This window comes from Gymnoscopelus microlampas (genome assembly GCF_963454915.1).
Source record: "Gymnoscopelus microlampas genome assembly, chromosome: 11".
In the NCBI taxonomy this organism is placed as follows: domain Eukaryota; kingdom Metazoa; phylum Chordata; class Actinopteri; order Myctophiformes; family Myctophidae; genus Gymnoscopelus; species Gymnoscopelus microlampas.
This window is the reverse complement of record NC_139948.1, coordinates 42638834-42663916: the sequence shown is the minus strand read 5'-3', so window position 1 is coordinate 42663916 and position 25083 is coordinate 42638834. Positions and strand designations below refer to the sequence as shown.

The 25083-nt window shown below is 42.2% G+C and overlaps 2 protein-coding genes across 2 annotated transcripts in view; both read right to left on the bottom strand.

The window, feature by feature from the left end:
- Positions 1 to 397: 397 nt before the first annotated feature.
- dytn (dystrotelin) lies at positions 398 to 15027 on the bottom strand (the record flags this gene model as incomplete). Its single annotated transcript, XM_084070775.1, has 16 exons — positions 398 to 664; positions 841 to 911; positions 1514 to 1883; positions 2466 to 2768; positions 4123 to 4264; positions 4644 to 4696; positions 5526 to 5565; positions 6187 to 6323; positions 11045 to 11156; positions 11342 to 11505; positions 11674 to 11745; positions 12820 to 12911; positions 13506 to 13591; positions 14045 to 14246; positions 14824 to 14898; positions 15009 to 15027. The coding sequence occupies 16 exons, from the start codon at positions 15025 to 15027 to the stop codon at positions 398 to 400; spliced, it is 2205 nt and encodes a 734-aa protein (XP_083926901.1).
- A 6719-nt stretch (positions 15028 to 21746) lies between these two features.
- Positions 21747 to 25083, bottom strand: part of LOC311054769 (uncharacterized protein) — a gene marked incomplete at its 3' end in the record, with an annotated part of 35786 nt that continues 32449 nt past the window's right edge. Inside the window, exons 10-11 of the mRNA XM_084070774.1 lie at positions 24515 to 24540; positions 21747 to 21806 (exon numbers count right to left, since the gene is read on the bottom strand). Coding sequence (XP_083926900.1) covers positions 21747 to 21806; positions 24515 to 24540 — 86 coding nt within the window. The remainder of the gene's footprint in view (positions 21807 to 24514; positions 24541 to 25083) is intronic.

The window sequence follows — 25083 nt, the reverse complement described above, 5'->3', positions numbered from 1 at the left end:
AGACCGGTAAACCCTCCCTCTGGAAATCTCATTTGTATTTAATTTCGGAAGGGGGGGGGGGGGGGGGGGGGGGGTTTACCAGGCTAATCCTGTACAACAGTGGTTCTCAACCTATGGGTATGATTTATGGGGGGTCCCAAGATGACAGTGAAGTGACAATTTAAGGACTTTTTTAATACCTAAAAAAGAAAAAAAAGAAAAAAGACCATTACTGCATCAAAAGTAATCAACAAACTATACTTTAAAAACTGATCAAACATTGGCTAAATTGTCAAATAATATAAGAAAGAGGCAAGAATTGTGAAAATAGTCTACAAGCTCACACCGCCTTGCAATGCAATATGATTATTTTGGGGGGTCAGGGCTTGAAAAGGTTGAGAACCACTGCTGTACAACACTACATCGACATCAGCACCTCCCGAACAGACTCAGGTCTCGCCACCCTTATAAATAAAGCGGCACAAGAGATGCTCCGTTCTACCCAGGAGGACAAGCGCCTGGCTGGCGACATCCTGGGAGCAGGAGTGGGAGCTTGCCGGTCCCTCACGTATCCACCGTCGCTACATCCAGGACCCGGTAGATGGCGTCGAAGGAGAAGATCTACCACGCCGGCAATGGATTCTACTGCTGAACCGCCTACGAACCAGAATCGGCGAGGGCGTGGCTGCATGACACTGGGTTTGACATTTGAGGATGATACACGAAATAAGAAGCTTGTGTGTGTGTGTGTGTGTGTGTGTGTGTGTGTGTGTGTGTGTGTGTGTGTGTGTGTGTGGGGGGGGGGTGGGGGGGGGGGGGGTGTCAATGTGTTTGTGCATAGTGTGTGTGAGAGCTCAGTACTGCCACTAGGTGGTGTATGGAGTCTCCTATTTGTTCTGCAGCCATCAGGAGGTCAGTCTGTGACCTGGAGCCTGGAGTGGAGACACAACACACGTAAGACCTCCATCTTCTTCTTCTTCATCATCATCATCATCATCATCATCATCAGCTCTACACTGGCTGCCAGTAACTATTAGACTTAATTGATTTTAGAATATGTAATTGTTACTGTAACATAAGCTCTTCATGGTCTGGCACCTAGCTACCTAGCTGAGTTGTGTCTGGTCTGCACCCCGAGGTCTTCTGATTCAGCTCTTATGGTTATTCCATTCTGGTGACCAAGGGTGACCGGGGTTTTGCCCCCAAGGCCCCTAGACTCTGGAAAAGCCTGCCGTCGTTGGACCTCAGGCTTGCTAGCTCAATAACAATTGTAAGTATTTTACAGAAAAGCCTTTTTAACCCGCTAATGTCAATTATTTGGTGCATCAAACCTGGTCGGTGATTGCTTAATTTGGTTGTTGCTGGTCTTGTTAAATCTCACTAAAATGTGTTGTAAAATTGTTTCTCTGTTTTTAATTTTGTAAAGCACTTTGTAACACTGTTAATAATGCTGCTCTATGAATAAAGTTTAATTATTTTTTCATCATCATCAGATCGTTGCTGTCGGGCAGAAACCTCGTATCTCCATATTCACCTGTCTGTGTGTCTTTCTGCAGAGGCAGAGCAGCTTTCAGAGACGCTACCAGCTCCCACAGCTGTTGGTCTGCCTCTACTGGACTACAAGTCCCACAATCCTCTTCTTTGCGGAAATACTCCTCCCCCATTGGACTGATGAGCCGCTTCTTAGTCCTCAGCCCCTCCTCTACGGATAAACGGTGTGCTGCCATTGGAGGGCCGAGATGTCCGTCACCAACAGGCCTCTCCGCTTCAGACTGGCAGGGCTGTAAAGACGTCCTCTCCCGTGGGATTGCGGGAGAATGAGTTTCTGTGTCTGATCCAAACTCACTCCCGCTTTGTCCTTCCTCTTCCTCTTCCTCCTGCTCCTCTGGCTTTGTGTCTTCTTCCTGCTCCAGGGTCATTATGCTGTACTTAATTTAAACTAACAAAATAACACAAACTACAATTCAGTAGCGTCCCCAGGAATTACATTTAGTTAAGGCAGGTGAGGGGGGACACACAGGTGACAGACTATTCAGGCAAGAGATTGTACTTCTGAGTGTACTTTTGACTCTTTGTACACTGGAAAATTCAGTTCAACACTTCATGTTGTCAGTGGCTGTGTAATTAGTGCCCTTAGAAGTAATGGACACTGGCAAAAGTAGGCAAAAGTAGCGGATCTACAAGCTCACAGCGTGTCACATTGCGATGTGTTGTGAGCTTGTAGATCTGCTATATTTTTTGTTATTTTCCTGACCTTGTTGAATCTTGCCCGAATAAACTATAGTATTACAATGAAAAACGAAAAACTAACAATAAAACTAACTAATAAAAAAAAACAAATCTAAAACTTTGCCTTTTCATGAAATAAAAACTAAACTGACTAACCCACTTTAAAAAACTATAATCAAAACTAAACTGAAATCGAAAAAGAAAAGTAAAACGAAAAAAAAAAAAAAAAAAAAAACGAAATGTAAAACTATAATAACCTTGTCCTGCTCCTCCTCTGCTTCTGCTTCGTCCTTCAGGAAGGCCAGTTCACTGTCTTCCTCCTCCTCCTCCTCCCTCAGTCGCTCTCTGTACTCCTGCTCTCTCCTCTTCATCTCCTCCTCCTCCTCCTCCTCCCCCTGCCCCTCTCCAGAGGGGTGTGTGGTGGTGGTGTTCTCCTCCCCTATCCCCCTGCTCATCTCCTCCTCCTCCTGCTCCTCTCCAGAGGGATGTGTGGTGGTGTTCTCCTCCTCTCCAGGGTGGTGGTGGTGTGTGTTTTCATCTGTTTCTGTCCTGCTGAGAGTCTGAGAGACGTGGCCTTCACGTGACCTTCAGATTTACACAAGATGGCCAATAGGCTCTATGCACAGCAGCCATATTGGAAAGAAATCGGGCCTCTACTTACTTCCTTCACAGGTGTTACCAATGATACTAATGAAGGCTCTTCCATTCTGGTCAGGGTGCTGATATCATGCATGTTGGCTCACTAGAAACACTCCATTTTGGTTCCCAAATGGCCCCTTTTGGTGGGTGTGTAACTCTGAGAGTGTACAAATGGAACCAAATGGACCCGTAAGGGTCCATTTGGTTAAATTTGCACACTCTCAGAGTTATGAGGGTCCTTGAAAATAAGACAACCACTATGCCACACTAAATGGAACAGAGCCTTAATTAGTATCAATGGTAACACCTGTGAAGGAAGTAAGGCCCAATTCATTCCCAATATGGCTGCTGTGCATAGAGCCTATTGTCTAATTCACACTTTAAACCCACCAGGTGCGCAAGCATAAGCGAACGGACACAGATTTTTCCCCCACTCAATGTTAATGAATGTATAATGTAGTCGTTCTCACTGGCCGCTCACGGACGCTCCACTTGCGCACGTCAAGATCTATTTTCCGCTCTGAGCAAAACAAAACAAACGTTTTTTTCTCATTAAAATGCAATGAGCAGACATCCCGCTGTGGCCAGGTTTGTCGACAACAGACGCGCGCAAACCTCTGTGCACAATGAAGAAGGTGCAACGCTTTTTTTGGTGGGTTCCCAGCAGTCAATCAATAAACAAACAAACAAACACATTTTTGACAGCCCTGGAGTAACTCCAGCACAATACCGTATACGGACACTGAGTCTGTAGTGTAGTATCACCGGTGTATTCTATTCAGCTGTGACACTGTGTTGGTGTACTGTATGTTTATACTGTTGACTCTGCAACAATATCGGTGTATTTCTGTGATGATATGTGATTATGTAATGTTCAAATAATGTGCAATGTGCAAATACGTATTGATTTCTATCGCACAGGAGGTATATGAAGTCCCAGCTTTATGTGCATGGTTAAAGTAACATGGTTTAATACATGTAAAAGAGAGCATGGAGGTGTTACAGTGTCAACTGGGGTCCCAGACAGAGGTAAAATTCATATTAAATGGGGGTCTGTTGAAATTAAAAAGGTTGAGATTCACTGCCCCCTAAAGGCAGTACTGCTCATTACACCCAGCAATACTCCCAGCTGGTACTAGAGGAAAGGTCATGAGGTGAGGTCAGTCAAACAGTGACCTTCCTCGAGGAAGCGTGTGTGCGTGCATGTGTGTGTGTGTGTGTGTGTGTGTGTGTGTGTGTGTGTGTGTGTGTGTGTGTGTGTGTGTGTGTGTGTACCCGTGTGATCATGGTCTGCAGTTGGAGGTTGTGTCGTCTCAGCGTTTCCATGGTGACCTCCATCTCAGAACACCTATCCTCCAGAATCCCCTGTTCTGATTGGACGGTCACTCGCCACACCTTCAACTCCTCCTCTAACAGCCTGGGCGCGCGCACACACACGCGCACACACACACACACACACACACACACACACACACACACACACGCACACGCATGCACGCGTGCGCACACACACGCACGCACGCACGCAACAACACAACAATGTGAGTAGGGGTTAGGGCCGTTAGTTTTTGTTATTTGTACTTTTTAATTTGTTAGTACTTTAAATATACATTCTGTTTAATGATGCATTCTATGTATGCACGCACGTACGCACACACACACACACGCACACGCACACACACACACACACACACACACACACACACACACACACACACACACACACACACACACACACACACACACACACACACACACACACACACACACACACACACACACACACACACACTCACCATCTATCTCTCTGTAGGTGTCTGACATCCTTCAGTAAAGCTGAGTCTCTCTTCTGGAAACACAAACATAGTTACCATGGAATCACAATCATATTGTACTGGTCTGCTCCCAGTACAACAGTAGAAAACGGTGGTTGTACTGGTCAGCTCTCAGTGACCACCAGTAGAATATTGTGGTTGTACTGGTCAGCTCCCAGTGACCTGCAGTAAAGACTGTGGTTGTACTGGTCAGCTCCCAGTGACCTGCAGTAAAGACTGTGGTTGTACTGGTCAGCTCCCAGTGACCTGCAGTAAAGACTGTGGTTGTACTGGTCAGCTCCCAGTGACCTGCAGTAAAGACTGTGGTTGTACTGGTCAGCTCCCAGTGACCTGCAGTCAAGACTGTGGTTGTACTGGTCAGCTACGCCTCCACCCAGTACAACACTAGAATACTGCGTTTGTACTTGTTTCCATGGATACATACAAGTATACGATATATTACACAGTAGGCTATATGTTGCTCAATTGTTCTTATGTTTTTGTTACTTTTTTTTCCTTTCTTGTCCACAAATCTACAGACTGTTAAATAGATGGCATGGTGTAGAGACAGACGCTATAGGTTAATTATTTACCTGATATCTTATAGTGTAAATGTACAGAATGTTATTTAGGTAGCATGTTGTTTGGACAGATGATAGGTTTATTGTTTACCTGGTATCTTATAGTTTTGGTTCTCTCTGCACTCTACTTATGTGACTATTTACCATGCTGTTTGTTGACTAGAGCAGTGGTTCTCAAACTTTTTCCCTGGTGGGAAAGTGCTGATGCATTCAAAGTGCAATATAGATACAGTACTATTAAAAAGTTCTGTGCAAAATGGTTAAATTATAAATTGTTTCTCACCTCTTTGACATTCTCAGTCTGCTGAGATTTACACTGGAGTCTGGGAGGAGAGGAGCAGAGAGGAGACGCTCCACGAGGAGGAGGAGACGCTCCACTGGGGGGAGGAGGTGGAGGAGAGGAGGAGGAGGAGGGTGGGGTATCAGGAGGAGGAGTTCTGTGGAGGCGGGGACTGATTGAAGAGGAGTGACGGACAGGCGAGGCAACCAATGGTTGTGAAGAGTCAGGTGACAGTGCCCTGGAATCATGAAGACTGAAACACTGTAAACAATGCCATGACGACTGAAGCAGTGTAACCATGGTGACTGAAACACTGTCAAACCAAATATCCAATCAGATGAGAGAACTCATGCAGGATAAGGTTAAAACTGGTTAACTGATCTGATTTTTTTTTTGTGTTTACTAAAGAGGTGGAGTGACAGGAAGCCTCAAGAATCACTCTATAGCAATGATTACTATCAGAATAAAGAACTATTTAATACTTATTTTAACAAACAAACCCCCTTTAATATAATTGAATCCATTTATTTTCACATTCTATTCTAAAACATCCAGACATGATGAAAATGTCTGAATCCTTGCACTGAATAAAAGAGAGAGAATATAATAAATAAAAAATAAAAGTAGGTTTTTAGAATTATTACATTTCTTGACATTTTCCTACCTGGCCTGAGGCTCTTGTGACTCCGCCCCCCTCATCAGGCCCCGCCTTCTCTCCGCCTCTCGACGAGTGTATCGCCGTGGCAACAGGGCGTGACGAGTGCTGTGGGCGAACGAAGCCAGAGACTCTCTCCAAGATGGCTGACGGAGAAAGAGATGAATAGAGATCGTGTGTGCGTGCGTGCTTGCGTGCATGCGTGCGTACGTGTGTGTGTGCGTGTGTTCATTATAGGCCGCTTGTTTTGGGCATGTTTTCGTAGACTAACCGCTTGTTTCTCTCGCTAAATGTGGCAACGCTGCATGGCACTCTCTCTTAATATGAAAGCTAGCTGGTTTAAACAACAGTAGACAGCAGGGCAAGCCCAAATAAGCAACTATACATTTTAAAAACAAGCTCAATAAACCGCAACCGCAATACCAACTAATATTTACAAGCGACTTTACAGAAAAACAAGCCAAAATTCGCTTATAAAAAGGCAGACATGGCAACAACCAAACACACTCCCCAAGCAGGCTTCATGCGCGAGCTCTTTAAATCTTCCTCCTTTGACCCCCCCCCCCCCCCCCTCCCCCCCACAACCCCACAACCTCACATACACACACCTGTTTGACAGAGAAAGCTCCATTATAATTTGGAAGTAAAAGAATGACATAAACAACTTTTAATGTAAACATGGAAGTTGAGTGGTGTTGTCAGGCCAGTGTAAACTGCCAAAAGACATGTTTGACAGCTGAACGAGAAGTCAAATTATCTCCATGACAAACTGTTGGGCGTTTTCTTTTCAATGCAGTGAATTATCCAGGTAAGTTAGCAACCCACTGTTAGCTGCTTAGAATTAACATGTACATGCGATATGAAGTACTAAACACAAGATGTCGCCACCTCTCCATTGAACTCAATGGACTTTTGGCCGACATTGTTTGGTTACTTTCAATGGTGCAACGTCACGTTCTCTTTCTATTGTATTGAGCTGTGTTTAATTGTGATGCCAATATGCAGGCCTATTAAAGAGGCATATGTGTGTATTTCAGTAGTGGTTAAAGGTAGGGTAAGTGATTTGCTTTGGTTAAAAATAAGTGTTAAATAGCTCCATATTCTGATATTACTCATTGCTATAGAGTGTTTATTCAGTAAAAGGAGTCTCCTTGTCTCTCCACCTCTTTATTAAACAGAACATGCATTTTCGTTTCAGTTTAATTTCCAATTTTATCCAACCAGGACAGAGAACTCAATCAGGATACAGATTAAAAAAGTGATGACAGTGTTTATTAAAGAGCTGGAGAGACAGGGAGACATCTGTTACTGAAAAAACACTCTATAGCAGTGATTACTATCAGAATATAGTATTTTAACCTTTTAACAAAATACTTTTTGTTTTAACCAAAAAATATCACTTACCCTACCTTTAAATCTGTACAGGTAGGCTATATGTGTTGTAAAAGGGCAGTGGTGTAAAGTAACTCATTTACTCAGTACATTTACTCAAGTAGGCCTACTGTACTTGAGTACAATTTTGAGGGACTTTGACTTTACTAGAGTACATCCATTTTTCAATACTCATACTTCTACTCCACATCTCAGAGGAAAATATTGTAGGCTACTTTTTACTCTCCACTACAATTATTTGAAAACTTTAGCTACTAGTTACTTTGTTGATTTTGATTATTATTACAAAACATACATTAACCACTAACAGCCTTATATATATATATATATATATATATATATATATATATATATATATATATATATATATATATATATATATATATATATACCCCTATACATCTACAAGCTTGATGCTATTTTCAAAAGATTTTTATACATTTGAAAACTTGTGAAATGGGACATTCTGTATAATGAGTACTTTTACTTTGTTACTTTACGTATATTTTGATGCCAATACTTTGATACTTTTGTACTTTTACTCAAGTGTATTATTAATACAGGACTTTTACTTGTAACAGAGTAAATCTACATTGTGGTATTGATACTTTTACTGAAGTTAAGCACTTTTTCCACCAGTGTATAAAGGCTAGATCTGTACTATATTTTTTTAAATGAACAGACCATTAAATAAGGTGCTTGAAGGTGCTGTGTGCATGGGTCCTATCGAGCCCGAGAACACCATTAAAAAACAAATAGAACAGGGCGGGCGCGTCCATTGAGTTCAATGTTGGGATGTAATGGTACCAAATGTCCTTGTATGAAACCTCATACTTATTAAACCCTCACCTGTATGTTTCTCTGGATAAGAGCATCAGGTCTCAACAAGCAAAGATCAACAAAGTTGTCACTGAATATTTACCATCCCAGAATAGAGACGCTAAGGTTCATGTGGTTAAAGGGACGCGATTGAATATAAGATACAAATATTTCACACTGCTTGGTGTTAGTGTTTCAGTAAATTAAACCATCACTATAGTGTTTATCAGTGATGGTGTAATTGAAAGTGATATTGGAGTGTTACAACCTGATTTGCACACCTAGATTTCTATTTAATCTTAATTTATTTAGGCACATCCTAGACCTAGTCCTAGCATTCCATTTTCGGTTCCACGGATCAATATTGTGAAAATAGCCGATCTACAAGCTCACAATTTGCTCACAAAGTTTGACCAGTTTTTATAGTGTAGTTTGTTGATAACTTTTGATGCAATAATGGTCTTTTAATGTCTTTTTGTATAAAAAAAGGCTAATAAGTCCTTAAATTGTCACTTCACTGTCATCTGAGGACCACCCCCCAACAAAAAACAAACAAAAAACATGTGGGGACCGGCCCACAGGTTGAGAACCACTGCCCTTGACAGATTTCTAGGTGGAGCTCTTTTATAATGTGTGCCTGTTTGAAAATGTCACTTTCTTTCTTTCTTTCTTTCTTTCACTCAAGGCTTATGGCGGTACCTCCCAAACTACTCCAAACCCCTGAGCCATGTGCACAAGAACAAGAGCCAAGGTGATGACCCCAGACTCTAAATGCCATGGCCACTGTATGGAAGTTAAACCCCCCACAATATCAAACTCAGCCTTTTCTGAGTCCTGTAGAGTCTGTTCTCCTATACAGCCCGAAACCTGGCCACTGTGCTACACCAGGGGCCAGTTGCACCACCTCACACTAAGTTCAAACTTAGCCTAGTTATAGCTTAAACACATTCAATCCGGTAAAGTATCTGTGTCATTTTAGATTTCTTTGGCTATTCAAAAATAGCAGATATACAAGCTCATAAGAGCTTGTAGATCTGCTATTTTTTGAAAAATCGTGAAAATGTCCCGGTATATATAAATATATTTAAAATATATATATATATTTAAAGATTTTCACAAATTTTCACATAAAAAACAAACAATAGCAGATCTACAAGCTCATAGTGCGGCACTCGGTGCCGCGCTATGAGCTTGTATATCTGCTATTTTTGAATAGCCTAAGAAATCTAAAAATGACACAGATACTTTCCTGGCTAAATGGGTTAAATGTCTTTTTAAAAAGTAATTTAAGCTATAACTACGCTAAGTTTGAACTTAGTGTGAGGTGGTGCAACTGGCCCCCAGAAGAACACTATGTGCAGTACTAAATATCAACCAGGAGGAACATGTTACCAACAAACATCTGTATGAGGGTACTGCCAGGGCTGAGTGAGAAGATGGCAGCTGGGAGAATGGGGCTGGGTGGTCCCTCACTGCCTTTGATACCGGGAGCCCCCAGCAGGGGAGGAAGGTACTGGAGAGCTATAGCCAGATGTATGGAGGATGGAGATGACTGGAGACGCCACTGGAGGGCGCTCATCCGAGGATGAACTACAGAGAGGGGGGCTCTATCTATCTATGCATGGCTTCCAAAGTTTGACCCTACCCATCACTTACATAACTGAAGAGCTCAAGTAGAAGACGGCTCAAGGTAGGAAGTAGGAACCTTTTTTTCTCCTTTTTTCTTTGCTGCCTGCTGCTGCTTGTGTTGTGTGCTGTGTGTATAATACGTATAATACTAATACGATTCAAGCTGTTGTACTATTGCTGTCATTTTGAGACCCAAATGAATGGGTGGCGATGAAACATGTTCACTGACTGTTTCTGGCTCTGGATTTGAAGGCTGATGTGAATCCAGAGAGCCTGTTGCCTGTTGTGTTGTGTGACGTGTCTGCCGTTGAAGGTAGTGAGTTGTTACAGGGAACAGTATGTGTACAGTATGTGGCTCTTATTGGTCACTTCAATTATCCTGTAGGTGAGTTTGCTATTTCCTTTTAGGTTCAAACTAGAGGTTTTGGGCTTTGACATAACAGCCCATCATTTCATTTCGTGACTGGCTTGGTGGCAAACCCTATGTCTATGTAGGCATATCCCTCATAGTCATAGCCATTATTCGTTCATTCATTCATTCGTTCATGCATCCATTTTCTTTCTTTCTTTCTTTCTTTCTTTCTTTCTTTCTTTCTTTCTTTCTTTCTTTTTTTTTTCTTTCTTTCTTTCTTTCTTTCTTTCTTTCTTTCCCGAGCTGCTGCTTATGATCACGTTTTAAAAAATCACAGCAAGACCAGCTGAAGGAAGTCTTTCATTCTCTTCCATTTTCCACATTATCTATGGAGATTGACCATTGAAAGGCCTTAATATAAAAAGTGGGGTAGCCATTGCTTCACTTGCTCCATTGATCAGGCGTGTGTGTGTGTGTGTGTGTGTGTGTGTGTGTGTGTGTGTGTGTGTGTGTGTGTGTGTGTGTGTGTGTGTGTGTGTGTGTGTGTGTGTGTGTGTGTGTGTGTGTGTGTGTGTGTGTGTGTGTGTGCGTGCGTGCGTGCGTGCGTGCGTGCGTGCGTGCGTGCGTGCGTGCGTGCGTGCGTGCGTGCGCGTGCGCGTGCGTGCGCGTGCGTACCTGTGTGCAGTGTTCCAGCACAGGATGTGTAGTTTTGTGTTTCCTGGTCTGTCTGTCCGTCAGGAAGCAACTCTGACACAGATGGACGTTGACACACTTCATGCATCGATACCTGATACACACACACACACACACACACACACACACACACACACACACACACACACACACACACACACACACAGGCGAGCGGACAGAAAGGCATTCAGGTGTCAAAGCAGCATTATGGAAGAAGTCAAGACAAACTCAACACTAGCAGTATTAAACACACACACGCACACACACACACACTCCTACCGTAGTCCGGTGATGGGGTAGGTCTTACAGGCGTGACAGCGGACAGCGTGGGTGACATTTTGACTGACGCTCAGCCGGTACAGCGTGGGTAGCCATAGCAACAGGCGAGGCTCACTCTGTAACCATGACAACACGTGGTCCTCACACACAGAGGGCGTCAGCACCTACACACACGCACGCACACACATGCACGCACGCACAACGTACGCACAATGCATTTTCACTTTTGTGTTATTTACTGCAATAATGGAAGTAAATAAGAGTTTAATTTAATGATGACAGGATATGAGAGACAATGATAATTGTAATAATAATCAATTAATTAATTTTACCCCACTGAAGCATGTTCTCATTGCCGTCTCCACACACCCAAACACACTGTGTTCCTCTACTGCTGCTGGAATCTACACACACACATACATACACACACGCGCACACATATACGCACACACATATACGCACACACACACACGCACGCACACAAACACATACACATACACGCAAAGGGTAATTCAATAGATGTAATATATCGTTGCTGTCGGGCAGTAACCTCTTATTCTAACTTTTTGTGTTTTCTTTTTGAGTGGTGCCAACCACTCCTACATTTGACTTTGTCCGTGTGTCCGTATGTCCGTCCGTATGTTTGAGCACGGCTGATTGGTCAAGCTTCACGTGACACGTGACAACATATTGTTGCTGATTGCAACACAAGGATGCAACCAGTTACACTTTCAAAGGCACCACTCTCTTCACACTGGGTGTGATTTTTCATAAATGAATGCCCTACTTGATCATACCACAGCGTCACACAAAAGCATCAAAAGTAGCAGATCTGTTCGAAAAAAACGGTTGAAACATTTTGACACAAATCTTCTCTTCTGGGGGTCCCTGGCACAAAATATTTTCTAATGCATGCAATTGTAGGGGTCCTTGGCACAAAAAAGTTTGAGAACTACTGATTTAGAAGGTATTTGTAGAATCGGCCTCAGGTCCCATTAAGACCTGGAACTGTGTCATTTTTAGATTTGAGATAAAAAGCATTATTTTACACTTTGGGCTATTCAAAAATAGCCAAGTGCCGCGCTATGAGCTTGTAGATCTGCTATTTTTGAAAATGTGTGAAAATGAGTGCAAATCTTTGAATATATATATTTTTAAAGCAAACATTTTTAACTCAAATCTTTGCTTCTGGGGGTCCCTGGAACAAAATATTTTGATGGGGGTCCGCGGCCAAATACATATCATTTTGGGGGTCCTTGACATGAAAAAGATTGAGCACCACTGATATAGAAACATACGTTTTTCAGAAAACTGTTGGGATTTAGGAGACATGTAGAATCGTCTTCAGGTCTCAATGGGTTAATGGGTTGATGGCCAATTACAAATGGCAAATGGCTGGTATATACCAGCTAACAGAAACCGTGTGTGTGTGTGTGTGTGTGTGTGTGTGTGTGTGTGTGTGCGCGCGCGCGCGAGACCTGGCTCAGGTCCTGTAGCACTCCTCTCAAACTGCTCCTGCTGACGACTCCTCTTCCTCTCCTGCTGTTCCTCTCTGCTAAACACACCAGAGCTGCAACACACAGTATATGTTATATAGATCAGTGGTTCTCAACCTTTTCAGGCCGCGACCCCCCCAAACATAATCATATTTGAACACCCTGACAAGCACTTGGAATTGTAGGAGTTGAGGCATTACGTTTAGTTTGACTCATTAGTCCCATAGATACATATTGTGAAAATAGACGATCGAGCATGTAGATCGGCTAGCTTGTAGATCGGCTATAAAGAGGCAATTGTTGCCCCTTTCTTATATTATTTGATGATTTTGACCAGTTTTTATAGTGATGCAGTAATGGTCTTTTTTCATTTCATTTTTCTTATAGGTATTAAAAAGGTCTTAAGTCCTTGAATTGTCACTTTACTGTTACGATGTCATAGCTCTGTATCAATGCTGTCATAGTTCTGCAGGGGCGTAGCACCAAATTCTGGGCCCTGGGGAAAAAGATTCACTGTGGGCCCCCCTAAGATTTTTTTTCTTTAAAAAAGACCAATTTTTTTTTGTTTTGGGCCCTAGTAACTCAGTCCCACTTACACCCCCCCCTGTGACGCCCCTGTAGTTCTGTACTGTGTAACTGCTCTGTGGCTGTGATGAGGTGATACATACCTCTGTATTTAGCAGACAGTGTGTCAGCTGACAGGGCGATGAGGCAGACCTCCACTGACCTGCCACTCACAAACCCACTATGACTCCTGTAACACACACACACACAAATGGACACGCACGCGCACAAATATTTATTTATGTCCACATAAACAGAAGTACAAGAATGCCTTGTACAAAGGACATGAACACAGTTACAAAGTGCCTATTTAAGGCAGAACATTGTTACATACGATACAGTTGACATGCTTGTCAGACACAGCAGACATCAATCATGGATAAAGGAAACAATGTCTCCTTCTCAAATTGAGCGGCTTCCTATTGTAGCTGATACTGTGCAGTGCCTTGCTAACTGTTTGGACACACACACACACACACACACACACACACACACACACACACACACACACACACACACACACACACACACACACACACACACACACACACACACACTATAACATGCAATTTAGCACATTGTAAAATGCATAATTTAACAGGCTAGGAACTGTGTGCGTGTGTGCGTGCATGTGTCACCTCACCTGTCATACAGCTGGTAGATCAGTCTGCAGGTGTGTTCTGGAGCCTGTAGGGTCACCTGACCCACGGCTTCCTGTGACACACTGTGGAACATCCTGTTGAGGAGTTGCATCACTTCCTCCTCACCGAGGCCTGCTTCCTGGTCCCAGACTCCGCCCACTGAGCGAAGCGACGCTCGGACAGGTTTGAGAGAGACGACGTGCACTGCATGTGCACACACGCACGCACACGCACACGCACACGCACGCACACACACACACACACACGCACACGCACACAATGACAAAGACACATACATAACCAGCATTAAGCACTTGAACCCCAGCCTCCATATTTTGGGGAGAGCATTAGCCAAAAATAACCGATCTACAAGTTCACAGCGCGTTGCAATCACACGCTGTGAGCTTGTAGATCGGCTATTTTTGGCGAAGAGATTTGGTGTAGACGTATAGAGCCTACTCACATCCAGTTTACCAGTTGTCTAAGGGGTTAAAAATACCATATGAAATGGATTTCTGCGACCATATCATTTCCTAGTAAAACAGGGTCTGGGACCTTGATCCGGTCCCCTCGGACTGATATCCAAATGCAACGGCACTGCCTTGTCGGCTCTGCCCTGTTGCACAGTGTGTGATGCATTCGCGGTGGGTTGGCATCGTACAGTGCAACGAGCGAGGCAAATCATGTTTAGGTTGAACCCGTATAAACCATTATGAACCAGTATGAACCTTTATAAACCAGTATGAACCTTGTATAAACCAGTATAAAGCAGTATTCTTACTATAACACATCTTCTGTAGAGACAGCAGCTTCAGAGCAGCTCTGTAGACAGCTGGTCGCACCTCGTTCAACCCCTCTGGATGGAAACAACTTGTTCATTTAATGCAACAACAACAATTATAATGATGAACAAGATACAGTAAACAGGATAGATGGATTCGGATAGAATAGAATCGAAAGACTTACCAATGCTATCCAGATCCATGGTGAGTGGGTACCTGAAATAGACATATATCACACACTGACATCAATATAATATAGGCTATCATAGAGGTCCATGGTGAGTGTACCATTTGTTAATCTATGAACATAAAATAAATACTTAAACAGAATATATCACACAGGTGAGTGTTATATATGTCAGTGGATACCTGAAATAAACATAGTAATATATCACACACTGAAATCAACAGTATAATTCATATCACACAGGTCCAATGTGAGTGTATGATATATCAGGTCTGTAGCTGAAATAAACAACAACAATAATGTATCACGCGCAGGTTAGTTATGTTGGAATTGTTTCAGCAGTAGTCCAACCTGAATGAGAAATTCAATTCAAACTAGGCTAGTCCAAATAAACTATAGGCTAAGTTCAAACTAGGTTCAAACAGGTTAAGTTAAAGCTATAGGCTTGAGCTGGTGCAACCTGTGTAGTACTTTTATTGTGGCAGCAGATAAACATCATGTTTCACTACTACTCAGGTGTTGATGTTTATCTCTGGGACAACACTAGTTTACACAATGACAATAAAGACACACTATAGTTACCAAAACACAGGTGTCAGTCAGGTGTTGAGACTTTCTGTCCTGTCCGGCGATAAATGTCAAAGACATAAAACTCACCTGGTTGTAGACAACCTTCCCTACAGAGGTTGAGATGATGGAAAAAGTTCAAAGTTCAACGATTGGATGCATTATTATGGGGTGTGCTGCCGGGTGACTTCTTCTCTGGAGTCAGAAGTACAAAACACAAAGCTAACAGATCCAGTGACCGACTGGCTGAATTATGTATGAAGGAACGCCCCGGCCATGCTGTCCATCTGCTTCACAACACAATACACACACACACACACACACACACACACACACACACACACACACACACACACACACACACACACACACACACACACACACACACACACACACACACACACAGACAGACAGTGACTTCTGGTGGTTCATGTTGTATGGTCTTTACTGGTAAAACAGAAACCCCATTGTATTTCATACTTTGTCAAGTTCATTGACAACTAGCAATTTTTCTTATGTGGGATTCAGCAACGTTTTCTTATTTTTGATTTTCTCTCATGTAAGAACCAGCACTCTTACTGGGAAAATAGAAAACGCAGTCCACACATTTTGTTTGTCCAATGCTAGAAAACATACATTTTAAATTTGAGAAAAATAGAGAACACATTTAATAAGATGTGTATATAGAGTAATTTGATTGGATTATTAAATAGTAATAGCAAAGACATTGTATTGGTCAATTGATCCCAATTATAACTAATATGACCCTGGAAGATATTGCATGCATTCAGCCCCCTTTTAATTTCAGTTACATGTCCTCGACTAAAGTCTGATTTATTTAGCAGTGAAAATTGCCAATCCACAAGCTCAGTTGCAGATGTAAAGTGCTGGGCTTGTAGATCGGCAATTTTCGCCACACAACGAATGGTGCATAATTTAGGCTTAACAAAGCATTTACAGCATCACAAATGTTTTTTTGACATTACTGGGTTTCCATTAGTGCCAATACTATGAAGAATAACATTTAAAATTCAACATCATCACATACAACAGGTAGAGTAGATGACATTATTAGCAGCTTTCATGTCTCTATAGCACATGCAAACCAAGAAGATTCTGACAATTATATAACTTCACAAAACTCAGTAGGGCTTTTGAAAAATAAATACATATACATATATATATATCAACATGAAGTTGACAAATTACTATTTGAATTAGGAAAAAGACCTGGACTGGATACACAGATCTGGATCCGAAACTTAAAAAACTGCCCTTATATGGTGTTTAGGGGGCATTACCTATGCGCATTGCCTAATTTAAGATATTTTCTTCTTCTTTTACACAAAAGTACAGAAAATAGCTAATCTACAAGGCAAGCTCACAATGATGAGTGGTTAAGTCTGTCTGTGGCTTTTATAATTATTAAAACAATGACAAATATGAACAAATCTATAAAAAAAAGTATGAAAAACAAAAACTAATGTATTAGCCAAATCATTGGCTTGCCTTGCAGTTAGTTATCTTATATTCCATCCCGATCATAATTCAACAGGTTGCCATTTGTGATTTAGTACTGCCATCTAGTGGGCACCTCAATTCAATCTATATTATTTCTTACCTTCAATCCATAAAACATGGCACCCCATAACTCAACTCAGCTGATATTTCATTCAGAATACTTTGTGCATTTCTGTAGTGCCAGGTTAGCAATGTATAGGAAAATTCAAGATTTCCCCAGTACCATACTGTACCTGTATTTTGCCTTTTACATTTTGGAATAGAAATGCATATGTCTCTTCTTACTTGACATTTTCATTGAAATTGTAACAACCGTATAACTACAATATGATTAATACCTTCATTTCCATTGCTTCAAAACAATACGTTTGAATTAGTTTTAATCGGTGCACTCTTTAAGAGTTGGATGGGAATGGATAACCACTTAAAACCTCTGTTCTCAGTCAAACAGACCTGAGTTGCAACTGTGCTTGATGCTGTTCTTCATTCTACACCAAATCTCTTGGCCAAAATCGCTGATCTACAAGCTCACAACGTGTGTGAACTTGCTTGTTGAACGGTTCCCCCAGAATAGGGAGGCTGGGGTTCAAGTGGTTAACACTTTGTGGAGCTGATGCAAATACTTTTGTGCATTTCTGTGGAGTGATTCAATGTGTCACGTTTGCAAAGATGTCTCAGTTCCCCACTGTACCATACATGTAAGTGTACCTGTATGCAGTAGTGGACATAGTACACAAACCCTTGTACTAGTCAATGTATTGATACTCCTGGTAAAATATGATCAACTACATGTGAAAGTTAATCATATTTGTCATGTCATATTTGTAACTGGAGTACCCAAAAGTAGGCTATACACACTTTTAAAACTACATCATATCAATGCATTGTACATTGACATTTACAAATAAAATAAAAACAATCAGAAATAAAAAGCGGATTTACAAGCTCAAAATATCATGATACAGCTTGTAGATAAACTATTTTCACTATGTTTTAAACTAGAGGGTCGGGGCGCTGCGCGCCCCTCCCCCCTATCCGCTGCGCGGTGCTTTGTGTTTGTTGGTCTCTATAATATATAAAGCCATAATAGGAGATGTTCCCAATGGAGCTATGCCCAAATATGGAGTGTGTTGTCTGACCTCACTTGGGTCTTGTTGGGCGGTGGTCGGCGATGACGCTAAGGAACAACATGGCCGACTGTAATGTTGTGAGTTTGTGTTGGCCGCAATTAATTATGCTGCGAGGGGGCAGATGTGTGCTGAGCAGTATGAAGTGGCCTACAGACTGCGCGTAGTAATTCTGCACGTTGTGGCGTGTCTTGTTAGTGACATTGATATGTTGTTTTTGTGTTTAGTCCCACACAGTGGCAGTTTTTTTTGGGGGGTTTTGGTTTTAGAAATGTATTATATATATAGGATAGGGCATATAAGTGCTTAACTCACAATTTACGACAAATACGACTATATATAATATTTTGTCTCCCTGCTATTCTATTAAGACATTTAGATCCTGTGTCTAGGTGAGACATGACCTTTGACACGATCTTGTTTCTGGTTTGCAAAACGTTTGACCTGAAGGTCAAGATTAAATTCATCCCCTGAGCAAGCAGGCATGCTCTATTAGCTCAATGGTAAAAAAAAATGCGCAGGAGCCCAGGTTAAAATCCGGGGTAGAAGATGAAAGTTACATAGTGCAGCTTTAAGTTAAAGTATTAAAGGGATAGTCTTTTTTTCTATCAATTACACACCCCATGAAGCCTTGAATTCATGGAGATGTTCTTGTTTTTGTCTTATTCCTGAACTAATAATTTGATGACCTGGCGGAGTAGAAGACTCTTTGAGACTCCTACCGGAGACTCCGCCGGTCATTAAATTATTAGCTTAGATATTATACTTTATTAATACGGAAGGAAATTTGTTCTGTTCAACAGCTCCAGACAGTGCAATATTACATTCATACAGATTGTCAATAAAAAGTAGCACGATGAACATATAAAATACATTACATCAATGGAAGTTATAAGAAGTTAAAAATCCTAAGTAAAAAAAAAGTATGAAGTTTATATATTTCATGATTTACTTCATAAGGCCTCATCTGGGGCCTCGAGAAGGAAAAACATTGGCTCGCAGCTGGTGGCCAAAAAGCAGAGTTGGACTGCAAAAATGTCATGCATGTCAGTCCAACCTATGAACCAAACCACCCCAGCAGCAGCACCATTACATCCAGGGGAGTGGCCAAACCTATACCTTGGATGAGGCTGCATCTGGATTTTTGTGGGTCAGTAATGGGGAAGATGATTTTTTTTTTCAACCGGGAAAACAGCAAGTTCAAAACATAATGCCAGACCAGAGAAGCAGCACTTGTGGCCAGAGTCTATGGTCTGTACCCTGGCAAGTAAATGGAAGTTAAGATTGCTGCCAGACTTTTTCCCGCAGTTTTTTTACTTCTTTTTTACAGTGCACACCATTATTGTTTTGATGTTTTCAGAAAAACGGAAAGTCGACAGGACCAGATAACATCCCAGCAGAGGCACTGAGGGCAGACATAGATGCTTCGGTAGAGATGTTACATCCACTGTTAAAGGAGACCTGGGAGAAAGGGGAAATTCCAACAGACTGGAAGGAAGGATACCTGGTCAAACTCCCCAAGAAAGGAGACCTCAGTCAGTGCCATAACTACAGGGGAATCATGCTGCTCTCAGTGCCAGGAAAAATATTCAACAGGATTCTCCTGGAACGAATAAAGAAAGCTGTGGACCCACTGCTAAGAGACCAACAAGCAGGGTTCCGGCAGAATAGATCCTGTGTCGACCAAATTACAACTCTCCGTATCACAGTTGAGCAATCAGTGGAATGGAACTCTCCACTCTACATCAATTTCATAGATTACGAGAAGGCGTTTGATAGTGTTGACAGAGACACCCTCTGGAAACTGCTCAGACACTATGGCATCCCAGAAAAACTGGTCAACTTGATAAGGAACTCCTATGAAGGGATGACATGCAGAGTCATCCATGGTGGTCAGCTCACTCGAAGCTTCCACGTGAAGACTGGAGTCAGGCAGGGCTGTCTACTGTCCCCTTTCCTCTTCCTCTTAGCCATCGATTGGATAATGAAGGTCACAACAACACAGAGGAGACACGGGATCCAGTGGACAATGACATCACAGCTGGATGACCTAGACTTTGCGGATGACATCGCTCTGCTCTCGCATAGTCAAAAGCAGATGCAAGAGAAGACAAGAGTGCTGGCAGACACCTCATCACAAGTTGGCCTCACCATCCATAAAGGGAAAACAAGAATCCTCAAGGTCAATATAACAAACAGAGACCCAGTGATGCTGGAGGGAACAGCACTTGAGGAAGTAAAAGCCTTTACATACTTAGGCAGTGTCATAGACAGTCAGGGCGGCACGGATGCAGACGTCAGAGCCAGAATCGGCAAGGCAAGAGCCGCATTCATCCAACTAAAGAACATCTGGAGCTCTAAAGAAATCAGCCAGCGGACAAAGCTCAGACTCTTCAGCTCAAACGTCAAGCCAGTACTACTGTACGGATCAGAGACGTGGAGGACAACAAAGACCACAACTATGAAGGTACAAACATTCATAAACAGCTGCCTGAGGAGGATCCTGAGCATTCGCTGGCCAGACACCATCAGCAATATCGATCTCTGGCAGAGAGCGGGTCTACCACCAGTGGAAGAGGAGATTAAGAGAAGAAGGTGGGGATGGATTGGCCACACACTCCGGAAGCCCATTACCAGCATCATGAGACAAGCCCTTAGATGGAACCCGCAAGGCAAAAGAAAGAGGGGAAGGCCAAAGAACACCTGGCGCAGGGACCTTGAGACTGACATCAAGCAGTGTGGACTGACATGGAAAGAGCTGGAAAAGAAGGCCCAGGATAGAGGACTCTGGCGGACTGTAGTCAACGGCCTATGCTCCATGAAAAGGAGCGATAGGCATAAGTAAGTAAGTAAGTTTTCAGAATCCTCTGGTGATCAGAGTTGTGGGGTATGAGGCCCGATTCATTACGCGTGCCCGACAATAGCCATCCTACAAGCTCACGGCGCGTTGCAAGCTTGTAGGCCTTCTATTGTTGACCATTGGTTTATTCTCCAGTGTGGGTATGCTGGTGTTTCTTCAGATTCTTTAACGCACTGAAACACTTGTCACATTGTTTACAACTGAAGGGTTTTTCTTCGGTGTGGCAACGCTGGTGTGCCATCAGATTACTTCTCAAATTGAAACTCCTGTCACATTGTTTGCAATGGAAAGGTGTTTCTCCGGTGTGGACACGAATGTGTTTTTTCAGAGTACTTATATCTCTGAAACTCTTGTCACACCGTTTACAGTGGAAAGGCTTTTCTCCGGTGTGGATACGCTGGTGTATCTTTAGGTGATCTAACTGATTGAAACTCTTGTGACACTGCTGACAGCGGAAGGGTTTTTCTCCAGTGTGGATACGCTGGTGTCTGGTTAGATTACATTGCTCACTGAAACACTTGTGACACTGTTGACAGTGGAAAGGTTTTTCTCCAGTGTGGAGACGCTGATGTATTCTTAGGTTACCCAACTGATTGAAACTCTTGTCACACCGTTGACAGTGGAAAGGTTTTTCTCCAGTGTGGACACGCTGGTGACGCTTTAGGTCACATAACTGACTGAAACTCTTGCCACACTCTTTACAGATGTGGACTTTCCTTCCTGCGCAAGACATCAGGGAAAGAGTGTAGGTCTGTTGGGACGTTACTGTCTTTTTTCTCTGTCTCTCTCGCTGTCTGTCCTGTCCTGTATGTACGTCTTGTCTCTGTCTCTCTGCCTTCTCTCTTACCTCTCTCACAAAAGTAACTCACTCAAGACAACCCTCATTCAAATTGCACTTAATTGAATAAGAGTCTCAAGCCATTTTCACATCTTATATAGGCTTATCAGCTCTAGTCTGACATCACGCACTAACCATACATGCTTAACAACGGTTACAACTTACCGCTTTCCACAGGCGCTGATTCAGTTCATGCACTGTCCTGAAATTGGCACGTTATTTATTAGTGGACTCTATCAGATAGAGTCAGGGAAGATAGAGTCTATCTCAATATTTGGAGGAAGCCCAGTTGGTATCTCCATATACAGTGATTTGCAGATTTTCATAATTTGTCCGTATATGGAAATGTCTCTATCTGTCCGTCTGCCCTTTAATGTCCTAATATGGAGATGTCTATATCTGTCTGTCCTTGTCCCATATATGGGCATGCCCATGGGCCAAATCAAGCTACGGCTGGGGTTGTCATGGCAATCAATTGGCTCAGTTGAACCATGGCCAGAGTCTTTTCTGGTGGTTTTGGACAACCGCCTATCCGACTGACCAAATTTGAAGTAGGTGGGTCGAATGGTTCTCGAGATACGTGGATTACAGACATACATACAGGTACACAGGAAACGGCCTGTGTACGTGCATATATGTGTGCGTGCAAATGAGCTTTAGACCGGATTAGAGCACTGGACGACAGACAGACAGGCAGACAGAATGCAACAAAAACTAAATAATCTCCATGAATTCAAGGCTCCAGGGGGTGGGTAATCAATAGAGAAAGTCTTTTTCGGGTTAAACTATTCCTTTACGCTAAAAGTAACAAAACCAAAACCAAAGAAAGTGTAGATACCAAAAATGATGTACTTTATTGTCACAACACAGGTTCACATGTGTAAAAACAAAAGTGGATGAAATTTCTTTTCTCGTACAAACTTTCAGGAAAGAAAAGAAGAATAGAGAAAAAGGAAAACAGGTGAGACATTACAGATATATGAGTAGAGTAAAATATATATACATAATACACATTAAACATTAAATGGTTAAAATATCTGCAGATATGGTAGCAGATATATACATGAGGCGCAGAAATACAACAGTAAAGGCATAGAGTTCCCAGAGTCCAACCAAACAAGAACCTTTTGTGTTGCCTGCGCGTCGCAACGTATTGTGAGCTTGTAGATCGTCTACTTTCAAAAGGTCGAAAATGTATATAGGGCTGAAGAGAAATGTATGTCTTGTAATAATAATCCAAATCTACAAAGTCACAAGTAACTATAAAGTTTTCAAATACTTGTAGTGGAGTATAATATTTGCCTCTGAGATGTAGTGGAGTATAAGTAAACGTACTGAATTGAAAATACTCCAGTAAGTAAAGATACCTCAACATTGTACTTGAGTACTTGATTAAATGTACTTCCACCACTGAAATAAACATAGGTGTATGTACTTCGTGTATGTACTACTTTGGGAATAAGAATTATATAACTGGGGATTTGCTTATCAGGGCACATTGGTCACAGTAAAAAGGTTTCTCTCCTGTGTGTATTTTGCAGTGTTTTTTAAGCGGCGCCAGCCGCTCTATATCTGACTTTGTCCGTGTGTATGTATGTCCGTATGTATGTCCGTCCGTATGTATGTCCGTCCGTATGTATTCCCCTCTGTATTCTTATTGGCTGGGCTATAAACAAATATGTAAGTTTGAGCACAGGGCTCATCAAAGGCGCCGCTTCCTTCACACAGGGTGTGATTTTTTTAAAGACTTTTAAGACAGTTGGGGCGAAGCTTCTTTCTAGTATGGGTGCGTTGATGACGCTTAAATTTTGCTGAACCAGCGAAACTCTTCCCACATTGTTCACAGCAGTAAGGTCTCTCTTCAGCATGGATACTCTCGTTGATGCTTTAAATTGATGCTCTTCCCACATTGTTCACAGAAACATGGCTTCACTCCAGTGTGTGTTTTCTGGTGCTCCTCAAGATCAGCCATTTTGGTGAAGCTTTTTCCACACTGGCCACAGCAATAAGGCTTTTCCCCAGTGTGGATGCGTTTATGAAACAATAATTTACTTGAAGAACGAAACCTCTTCCCACACTGATCACAGCAGTAAGGCTTCTCTCCAGCGTGGAGGAGCAGAAGATTTTTTAATGTTTCACTGTGAGCAAAACTGTTTCCACACTGACCACAGCGGTATGGCTTCTCTCCAGTGTGGATGCGCTGATGAGTCTTTAAATTTGATCGTTGATGAAAACTCTTACCACATTGGTCACAGTGAAAAGGTTTCTCTCCAGTGTGTATCAAGTGGTGTGTTTCAAGATTTGCCTTATTGACAAAGCTTTTGCCACACTGGCCACAGCAGTACCTCTCTCCAGTATGAATGCGTTGATGGATCTCAAATGTTCTCGATCCTTGAAAACTCTTCCCACATTCTTCACAGTAGAAAGGCTTCTCTCCAGAGTGTGTTTTCTGGTGTGTCTCAAGAGTAGGCAAGTATCTGAAGCTTTTCCCACACTGATCACAGCAATAAGGATTTTCTGTAGTGTGAATTCTCTGGTGTGTTTGTAGAATAGAAACAGTCCTGGCTGGTGCTGGAGGACTCATCTTCACCTGCAGGCTGGACTGTAGAGACTGGTCTGAAATGAAAGAATAGAGTAAGGACTTTTATGTGACATGGGTTGTAGATGAAGGTTGAATGTCAAACAGAGGGAACAGAAGGCCGTTTTGGATTTTGAGCAGTGACCCAAAATCCATCCCCAAATTCCGAACATTGTCCATCATATGTGTCTGTATACTGTGTCGGTATACTTGAAATAAAGAAAACGCATTGTAAAAATGGTAATAATACGCTAGATTCATCACTTGAACTTCATTCATCCCACATTTGTGAATGTCTCTATTCCCCTTTTCATTAGCGCCTACATTAAAGTGTAATGACAATTTGGCAGAGGTTTTGGTTGTGTTACCTGTTGTGTAGTTACCTTGTCGTGATGTAACTCCAAATACTGTCGAGATATTTTGCTCCATTGCTCCATTAGAAATTGATAATCCAAAATAGTTTCCTCATTACATTACATGGTGAGACAGGCCTCAAACACAAACAAAGCAGATTCTGCCAAAAATAATAATAATTAAGTTTGAAATCTCATTTGATATGACCAAACCAGCCTACCGATGAT